General features: G+C 54.9%; 1 protein-coding gene across 1 annotated transcript; it reads left to right on the forward strand.

Moving 5' to 3' along the window:
* Positions 1 to 1,737: 1,737 nt before the first annotated feature.
* On the forward strand, positions 1,738 to 6,145 carry NECHADRAFT_10191 (uncharacterized protein; the record flags this gene model as incomplete). The annotated part of the gene is made up of 5 exons (XM_003045940.1): positions 1,738 to 2,209; positions 2,297 to 2,443; positions 2,505 to 2,526; positions 2,637 to 5,987; positions 6,064 to 6,145. Coding segments are annotated over 5 exons (4,074 nt in total), but the record flags the coding sequence as incomplete, so codon positions are not given.
* Positions 6,146 to 10,508: the final 4,363 nt, after the last annotated feature.

Below are 10,508 nucleotides of genomic sequence, written 5' to 3' on the forward strand. Positions count from 1 at the left end.
CCCCCGTAGCGTGACCAGATGACAGGAAAACAGTCATTTGCCAGCAAGTTGAACGGGACCACGGACCTCTTATAGATACGGCGACGGCGACGACGGGGGCCTCGACCCATCTGGCCAAGCAGAGGAAGCCAGCCCTTGCATCTCGGCCGGCCCTACAAAGCATCTCGTTGAGCAAACCCTGGCAACAACCTATCAACCAAGATATCGGCATCTCGATGCATGGTGGCGATCCCTAGCGCCTGCGTCATTGAGTCCGCTGATTCGATGCTTCAGGGCTTTTATCCCCCGGACAAACAAGAAAAAAATATACCCATTCATTCATGCCCACTTCAACAAGTAAGTGAGTGACTTGCAGCAGCAAGCAGCAGACAGCAAAGACAAGCCGCGCCGCATCCGTTGGCCACCATCTCAGTCGCCCATTGGAACGGACGCGAGACGTGCTCCAGGGGGCAAAAAAAGAGAAGAGGATAATAACAATCATCGCCTGGCATCATCTTTTTTTTTCCCCCTCGTCTTCCCTGCACTTGCATCTTTTCCCGGCTATAACCCCATCCCGTCTGACCGGTTGCAAATCAGCCCGTCTTGTTTCGAGCTCTAATAACCGTCCACATTAGAGACATTTAGACAAAAGAGCAGAAACGGCTCGTTAGATGGTGATCTGAGACATCAGAAAACGTCCAAGCCACCGTCACTGTCTGCTCGCAGGTTTAAGCTGAGAAACTCGAGGCCCTGTCCCTAACCTTGATAAACGGGCCTACAGCACCGGGCAGAGTTTTGTAGGCGACAAGCTCCGAGCTCGCCTACTGTACTGCACTTCGCCCATCACCGCCTGGTTACTTGGTGCCAGGTTCTCGCTTCTATCCGCCGGGATCTGTCATTTCCTTCATGCCGGAGCGGGCATAGCTGTCTGTCAGTCTGAAAGGTAAAAATTTCGATTAGCTCTCGGCTGGGCTGTGGTGTCTTTTTTTGGCCACCAACCTACCTACTGTGCTGTACCAAACGGGACAAACACACACACACACACACAAGCACACTCACACTCACACAAGCCACTACACAAGAAACGGCTGCGCAGCGCACACCATAAATCGGATGGATGTCATGGATGCCGCCGTGGACACCATGAGCAACCGACCGGGCCCGAAGCTTGTTAGCACCACCGTCGGCGCCGTGGATAGCCCAACACCACCAGCAGCACCACCATACTCAACTAGCCCCTCCGACGACGCTTCTGCTGCCGACTTTTCCTCTTCTCCTCGTCGTTCTCACTTTCATCCTCCTTATCTTGGTTTTGGCCAATCCCTGCCCCATCACTATAGCCAATCCCATCCTCCCAGGTCCTCTCGCATCCTCTCGACGTCGTCGCCCCTCGCCAATTCCTCCTCCATCTCTGCTGCAGGAACCACCAAGGGTCACTGTGCCGAGCCGGACACGGCAGAGACCCACGTCCGTCGTGCAAGCTTCTCTGTTTCCTCACACGTCTCGACCTCAACGGCGGCCGTCAAAAACCTTTACTCTCTCCCGCTGCGCACCCGCCGCGAGTCCATGACCTCTGACGTCGGCGTTGAGGATCTGGCGCTGGCCGACTCCCAGCTCGCCCTTGCCGAAGACCCCCACCAGAACCAGAGCCAGAACCAAAACCAGCAGCGGAACCTGAACCGCCAGCCCACCGCCAGCGACAGCTCCAACTCGAACTACACCGTCTCGTCTGAACCTTCGGGTGCCATCAACAACCGCTTTTCTTCCTCCTCGGATCCTCAGTCCAGGAGACTCTCAGGAAACTCGCTCTATTCTCTTGCATCTGCCCGAGGCATCCTCAACGACTCTTCGTCTGCTCATGGGTCAGAGCTGGGAACACCACCACGATCTGTACCTGGACTTCTTTCGACAGGCAAAGGAATACCGCCGTCTCAGTCTGAGCCTGGCATCTCCAACGTGACAGTCACCACCTCGTCGACTGCTCAGCAAGGCCACTCGGTCGTGGGACATCACCATCAGCATCACCTGGTCCCGAGGGAGCTCCATTCACAGCCACTTGACTTTACCAAGCGAGCCATCCGCGACAACATGCAGAACAACACTTCAAATTTGCGGTCCATGCCCGACCGCTCCCGCAGTCGTGCCAAGAGGCGCTTTAGCGGAAGCACTGCGACAAGTAGCCACAGCCCAAGTAGCGATCGGGGTCCCCACCATCGGGAAAGGGAGGAGGGTAAGTCCTCTTTTTTTCCTTCTTTCCCCTTCTCTCATCTCGAAGCCACTGGCCTTGGAAGTGAGTGATGTCTCTAACTTGCTGCAGTGAAACCAGCTCGATGGGGAGTCATTGGTGTGTGCGCCCTTGACGTCAAGGCGCGGAGCAAACCCAGCAGGAACATCTTGAACCGGCTGATTGCCAATCGCGAGTTTGACGTGATTGTTTTTGGCGACAAGGTGATTCTCGACGAAGGTACGTTTGATTCACAAGAGAGATGTATTTTCTAGGAGAGACTAATCTGTTTTGTCCTCAGAGGTTGAGAATTGGCCCATATGGTGAGTTCATTCCCTCGGTGAGCCGAAGTAGCATGGTGGGGTGCATCGACCAAGCTCCTGCAAGAGGCACGTGCCGGATTTCCCAAAACGATCACTAACAAAAGATGCAGCGACTACCTCATTTCTTTCTATTCGGATGGTTTCCCTCTTGACAAGGCAATTGCTTATGTCAAGGCGAGAAAGCCATTTTGTGTTAATGATGTCCCCATGCAGCAGATCCTGTGGGATCGCCGTCTCTGCCTACACCTGCTCGACAAGATCAACGTCCGAACACCAAAGCGAATCGAAGTCAGTCGTGATGGCGGTCCCCAGATTCTCACTTCAGAAATGGTCAAGCACATCAAGGATATTTCAGGTGTTTCCTTTGAGCCAATTGACTCTGCCAAGGTTCCTCCACCTCAGAAAGTCGAGCTGATCGAAGATGGGGATGCTCTGAGCGTGGATGGTGCAATCCTGAGAAAGCCATTCGTCGAGAAACCAACAAGCGGCGAGGATCACAACATTATCATCTACTTCCCAAAGAGTGCTGGTGGAGGTGCCAGGAAGCTTTTCCGAAAGATTGGAAACAAGAGTTCCGACTATATACAAGATCTAAACGTCCCCAGAGCAATCACCGAACCCGACGGCAGCTACATCTACGAAAGTTTCATGCAGGTCGACAATGCCGAAGATGTCAAGGCCTACACTGTCGGCCCCGCGTATTGCCATGCTGAAACACGAAAGAGCCCTGTTGTGGATGGTGTCGTACGGAGAAACACGCACGGTAAAGAGCTGCGCTACGTCACGGCTCTGGATACGAAAGAGAAGGAAATGGCCAGCAGGATCTCTACAGCGTTTGGACAGAGAGTTTGTGGTTTCGACTTGCTGCGAGCGTCAGGGAAGAGCTATGTCATCGACGTCAACGGCTGGAGCTTTGTCAAGGACAACGACGACTACTACGACCATTGCTCCGGTATTCTCAAAGACCTCTTTGTGAAGGAAAAGCTCAGGCGTGGAGGCGTCACTCCGCCAATGCCATCACCTGCTCCGTCAGATAACACCGACCCATTTACTCGAGCAGCCAACGCATTCAAGGATCGTGAGCAAACAAACTTGCCTGGTTCTAGCGGTGTTAGGACAAGCATAAACTCCATGTCGAACGCTACGGACTCACAACCCGACGAGTCTTTCCGCCGTGTTCCCAGTGGAACTGCTACTCCTTCGATACCAGACAGCAATGTGCCTTCTAAACCGCACAGCTCCGCGGCGACACCACTCATTCCACCAGTCCCTGCGGATCTGAGTATATCTGGCAGTTCTTCGGCACCACCACAGACACAGCAAAGTGCCATATCGGATGCGCCATCAGAGCAGCCGAGCAGCGTGCCCGAACCCCCCCTCCCAACACACTCTTGGAAGCTCAAGGGTATTGTCTCCGTGATACGGCACGCGGATCGGACACCCAAGCAAAAGTACAAGTTCACATTCCATTCAGAGCCCTTCATTGCTCTCCTGAAGGGACACCAAGAAGAGGTTTTGCTCATTGGCGAAGCTGCATTGGGAAGCGTCGTACAAGCAGTGGATTTGGCATACGAACAAAACATTGAAGATCGTGGCAAACTCCGGGCTCTTCGAAATGTGCTCGTCAAGAAGGGAAGTTGGCCAGGCACAAAGGTCCAGATTAAGCCCATGTTCCGGAAAAAGAAGACGGAGGCGGTACCAGCCGTTGAGGAAGTGCCTGTGCCTGAAGAAAAGAAGGAGCCCAGTCCTACGGAACAAGAAGGCGAAGCATCACTGGAGGACAAACCTTACCGGAGCCCCAGGCGGCATGATTCTCTCTCTGGTGTCACAATGTCCAAGTTTACAGCTGCTGAAGAAAGCCTGGTTCTGGACAAGCTACAGCTCATTGTCAAATGGGGAGGAGAGCCGACGCACTCGGCCCGATACCAATCCCAAGAACTGGGCGAGAACATGCGTAACGATCTCATGCTCATGAACAGGGACATTCTGGATGAGGTTCACGTGTTCAGCAGCTCCGAACGGCGCGTGACCACGAGTGCACAGATCTGGTCTGCCTCGTTCCTAGGCAAGAAGGATGTCCCTGAAGACTTCATCACGATTCGCAAGGACCTGCTGGACGACTCGAATGCGGCAAAGGATGAAATGGACAAGGTCAAGAAGAAGCTCAAGGGTCTACTGCGAAAGGGCAACGAACGGCCTGCCCAGTTTGCCTGGCCAGACAACATGCCCGAGCCTTCCGAGGTGCAGACAAGAGTTGTGCAGCTGATGAACTTTCATCGGCGTGTGATGCAGTACAACTACGGCAAATTGTACAGCGGCGCTGTCACATCGCTCAATGCCATCTCAAACCCGAGTACCGAGAGGCTATCGGGTGAAAACTCGAACTCGTCGATCGCGTCGTCGCTCTCACATGCAAATACGGTCGGCCAGATCCAGGCGCGGTGGTGCTGTGGCGAAGACGCGGAGTTGTTCCGAGAACGCTGGGAAAAGCTCTTTTCAGAGTTCTGCGATGGCGACAAGGTTGACCCGAGCAAGATCTCGGAGCTCTACGACACCATGAAGTTCGATGCCCTGCACAACCGTCAGTTCCTCGAATGGGTGTACACACCACCCAACCACATGCTTGACGAGTACTCAGCCTCCGGCACGAGCAACACCCCCAACGGTGCTAATGGCACCAAGGACGGAAAAGCAAAGTCGGCGGAGGATGGCAAGTCCTCGGAAGACGCCAAGGTTGACAAGAACTCATCGCCCGATGGCTCGGACAAGGTGGAGGCCGGAAGCCGGTCTGCCTCGGTTAAGAAGCTCTTCAGAAGACGATCATTCCTTAACAACTTGCGACACTTCAATGAGGAGGCGCCGCCGGAGCAGTACTTCCGGCTTTACAAGGGAACGAACCAGGCCGCCTACAAGCCGGACGCACGCAACGAGCCGCTTCAGGAGCTTTACCGACTAGCCAAGGTCCTGTTCGACTTCATCTGCCCTCAGGAGTATGGCATCTCGGACAGCGAAAAGCTCGAGATTGGCCTGCTGACGTCGCTGCCCCTGCTCAAGGAGATCGTTCAGGACCTCGAGGAGATGCAGGCGTCGGACGACGCCAAGTCCTTCTTCTACTTTACCAAGGAATCCCACATTTACACGCTGCTCAACTGCATCATCGAGGGAGGCGTCGAGACTAAAATCAAGCGCAGCACCATCCCTGAGCTTGACTACCTCTCTCAGATCTGCTTCGAGCTCTACGAGGCAGAAATGAAGACTACGGGAGAGGGAGCATCACCTCATGACGAGCCCACCTTCACGTATAGCATCCGAATTACCATTAGCCCGGGCTGCCACGTCTTTGACCCCCTGCACGTGCAGCTTGACAGCCGACATTGCATTGGCTTTGCCCCCAGGCGAAGCTTGACACCCCACGCCGACTGGTTGCAGGTCATCAAGACCTTGCGAGCCAAGTTCAATCAGTAAGTGCCCCCACTAAACCAGCCCTGTCTGCATCTGCCTCCTCCCCGTGACCTCATACTTACACTCGCACCGCAGGGTCAAGTTACCAAAGACGTTCCTGGCGGTGAATCTATCGGATGCCTTCACATTTGAAGAGCTAGAACGGCAAGGGAGCGACAACGATGTCCTGGAGATGAGGGCTGCGCCGCCCAAGGGTCTCCTGACTGATAGGCAAAATCCAGACGATGAGGACGGTAGGAAGGATCTCGCAACCGGGGCTGGCGAGGTGATTGTTTCCTAGAGGAGGAAAATACGCGGATGATATGATGGTTGATGGTTAGGGCAAGGTCTTGCGGAAAACCTAAAAGCCTCCCATTACAGCTCACCGCACATTAGAGCCATACACTGTACCGAATATTGGCATCGTTGATGAGGCCAGACAGAGCCGTCCTCCCCACGTCGGGGGAGGGGGTCAGCAGCCGTAGCGTCGCTATCAGTGCCGTCCAGGGCTAGCCACCACATGAGGCTCCTGGGACGCACCATGTTGAAATAGCACATTGACACATGAATAAACCAAGCAATCAATCAATCCTTGTGGCCGTCTCCTTCTGAGTGATAAGGTGCTTGAGGTATTAGTCTCGTCAAGCTCACATCAGACATGAGGGCTGTTTCCAAGTAACTGGATATCCAGGGGCTCAATCTCTTCTTCCTTACCTCCCATGAAGCAACCGTTGGGCTCCGTGCATAGAGTTTGCAAGTGCATACAATGAAGCTCACCCTGCAAAGGCTTGTTAGTAGCCGATATGGGGCGTCTTGGCATCCACCTTCAGGGGCTTTTTTCTCCGAGCAGCGTGCGGTGTAAGACCTCCCCTGGTTTAGAAACCGACAACATGGGATTGGTGCAGCCATGCCAAAGCAAAAGGCCCAAAGTTCCCAACCCCAGGAACCGGAAATCTGGGTCAACCTTCAGCTAGGCGATCGCCGATACAATTTCTTTCTCCTGAAACTCGCCACCGAGGCCGTGGGTGCCGGATCCTGTGGCCTTGGCCAGGGCTGAGGCAGTGCCACGACGAGTAACATGCGGTGGTTTTCACCTAATGCTTTTCATGAGAAACCTGCGACTACGTGACAATGACCAGATTGTGGGGGCGTTCGCCAGAATCAAGCCCAGCAAGGGGCCTTGCTGTGGGGGGGATTTCGACAGAACGACAGGGTCCACGGTCTCTCGGTTCCTCCAAAAAGAATGTTCGACTTGTGTTCTGGAATGTGTGGATCCGCTGGTGGGCTCTCTTGGTGGCCTGTTCGTGAAGCGCAGTCGCCTCATGAGCATATGCTCAGCCAGGAGAAGGGAAATTACTCTTCTCAAGGCCGGTTGAGGATAGAAGTTGAGCAATAGTCGTCGTCCTGAAGGTGGCAGAAAGATGCCGAGGAACCATGGAGCGCTAGCAAGGCCACATGCGAAGGACCTGGTGGGAGCAAGTACAGTGGGCAACTTGACGCTCTCTTCACCCGTTTGAGAAGGGATGAACCTACCACTAAGGCAGCCAACCGTTAAATGATGGGCCCAAGCTCGATCGTAAGATGAAACGTGCGAACACAGCACACCGACTAGGTCCTTCCGCTGGTTTGCGACGTCACTCCATGCCAGAAGCGGTTCAAGACAACGGGCCGCTGTCCAAACAGAGGAAGCCATCCGTGTATTTCCCTCAGAGATCCGAGACAGCGGAGGCGCCTGCAGATGGGGAAATGCGATGCCGGCGCCCGGCAGATGTGCATGGGGCTGTTGAGCATGCAGGCGAGACGAACGACCACGGTTGGCGGGTTTGCAAGCTAGCCGGAAAATATGAAAAGCCTCCATGGTAGAGCCGCCCTAGGCTCGGGTATTCGTATTCCCAAAGAGTAGGTATCGTCGAAAGTCCACGAGGCTAGTCAGGACTCTAGCCAGGGGGCGAAACGGGGCGATGCCATCATCCCCCTCGGCCGAGGACGACTGTGTAAGAGGGGTCGTGGAGACATGATCTCACTGAAGACAAATGCGGCTCCATCCACGGCTTTCGTTTCGGTTTCAGTAACAAGGCGTCAAGTTGACTGACGAGCTTGGCCCAAGCTTAGGCGCCCATTGACGCCGACACAATCATGACACCCAACGGTCGACGGATCCGTCTCTCAGAACGGGGGGTCCCAGACGGGTGGCTGGCCGGGAGGACGGAGCAGAGCACCTTGCAGCAAGCAACGGTTGACCGGCGGCCTGGGGGCGGCGCGGTTGTGGCCCGGACACAGCGGGGGAAGAATCGAATTGCCGGGTCTGCCAGAACGAGCCGGCGACAGGCCGCACTCACATAGACACTGGGTTACTGTCCGGGGAGGGCAGGTCGCGCCATGCGCTTTCTCTGCGAGCCGGGGGTAAGGAGGGACATCGGGGGGGTCGCATGGGCTGCAAGTCAGCAGATTTGATGACGAAATGCAGAGAGGCTCAGGGCTGGCCTGTGTTGAGAAGCGGTGCAAGAGACAGGGCCAGGCTTGGCATGATGCAGGAAACCAACAGGCCGGATATTTGGAGATGGTGACAAGGCGAGCACGAAAAAAAGATGGCGATCAACAATATGGGGGTGAACCAGGGCCGTGAGAAGGCAAAGCCTGCCACGTTGTTGTCATCGATGGGGACAGGGGATTCCGTCCCAGGTCTTTCCTTGTACCCTGACGTCCGGAAGCAAGCCTATTTGTTTGCCAGCAATTGAAGGTTTGCTGGCATTGAGAGGCTTTGGCTTTGGGGATGAGAGGATGGTCGCGGCTTTTGGCGAAGGATCATCAGGCATGAACGAGGAAGGATTGAGTTGATAAACGAGGAGGAGACGAGAGGAGACGAGAGGAGAGAGAAGGGTACAAGGCACAAATGACAGGGGCGGCAAAGTTTAATCCCGTTGGGTAGTATCCACGGTGAAGGTCGTAGGTCGGTCGGTGGACTGTTGGAGGTTAGAGGTTGACGGTTGGAGGTTAGATTGCGAACGGGATGGAAGGTGTAAGCGGATGCATCGCGGCGCACCTGCAGTGAGTGGGTGGAAGGGAACGAACCTCGGAAGGGGCCATCCAGCAGTCACTGGACGAAAGAGGAAGTAGGTCCACAGACGACACCTCATGGCTCGGTGCATCTCGCTGAAACGGGACAAGAGAGAACATCAGACCACGCAAATTTTGAGAAAAGAGAGAAATTCTCAAGACGCCCAAATCAAACGAGAGCACAAATTGGATTGGATGCAGGCAAGCAGGCAGGCATGCGCCGAGAGAGTACCGCCGGCCGGCCGACATGGGCGGCTCTACCCGCCAGAGCATGCGTGTACCCAGGTTGAGCCCAGGTTGTTGGAAGTAAACGAGCATCATCGGTGCTCATATTGGCGGCTACAACAGATCAGAGACAAACCAACAATCAACCGCCAAACAAACACGGAACTTACGTCTCCAAGCAGCATCTAGCGAACGGCCTATTCGCTTACACGTTCCATTCTAATTTGAAAGCCATCATTGGTCCCAGTATCGGAGAGCCACCGAGTTGTTGTATGCATGAGACGGCCCGTAGTCTATCAGACGGAAACGGGGCCCATGAGAGAAGGGACAACCTGGGATGGAAGCAAAGCGATGGAGAACTTGACGACGGAGATGAGACGGCTGTGCCTGGCGCCGTGGGCTGAGGCGGTCAGTGCCTCCAGCATCCATCAGCAGCATCTCCCTCAGCATCATCATGTATTCATCACAGCGGGCCCCATAACGGTGAAGGATGGGCCGCCTCGTCTTGATGGTCAACCCAGTCAGACGGTTACCATGGTCTGTGGGCTGCAAAACTGTGGTCCCTGGGCAATAATAGCCCATTCCGCGTTTACTCATCTGCCGCCTCCAGCATCAAGCCTTTAGCCACAGAAAACGGAAGCATCGCACGCGATCCCAGTCGCGGAAGCAGAAGCAGAAACCAGGTGAACCATGTCAAGATGCGAGGTGACAACTCTGCAGTGACCAGTTCAGCATCAGTAGATGACGTTCCTCCTTTGAGGAGTGGCCGAGGTCCGCCAGTAATCGCGCACAAGCGCTAAGCGAATGGCAAGACGCCCATTTCACGGGCTGGCTGCCTTGCCAGATTGAGCAACCATCTCATAGATCTTGACAGCCTGTGAGATGGGTGACACGACCTGAGTATTTGCGGTTGCAATCGACGTATGTGATGCGATGTGCCGAATATTGCACCCCGAGAGCAAACCAATGGCAGAGTTACTCAACCAACAGCGAGGTTTGTGCCAAACAGAACATAGTCCCAGTTTGCCATTGGCCTCTGATCGAATGCAAGTGCTTGTGTCTACATACCCTGCACCAGGACGGTGTGCTGAAGAGGGCAAGGTGCGTGGCGCGGATCCGGAGACAAGCAGGTGGATTGCAAACCGCTTCGAAAACGCCCGAGGAAACGAAAAACGCTGGGGTGGCATGACGGACGGGGTACAGGGTTGCTCGACATTGAGTTGCACCAGCCAGCTGATTACCAACGGGAAGAAGCAAAG

Source organism: Fusarium vanettenii (assembly GCF_000151355.1).
Source record: "Fusarium vanettenii 77-13-4 chromosome 2 genomic scaffold NECHAsca_18_chr2_1_0, whole genome shotgun sequence".
Lineage (NCBI taxonomy): Eukaryota > Fungi > Ascomycota > Sordariomycetes > Hypocreales > Nectriaceae > Fusarium > Fusarium vanettenii.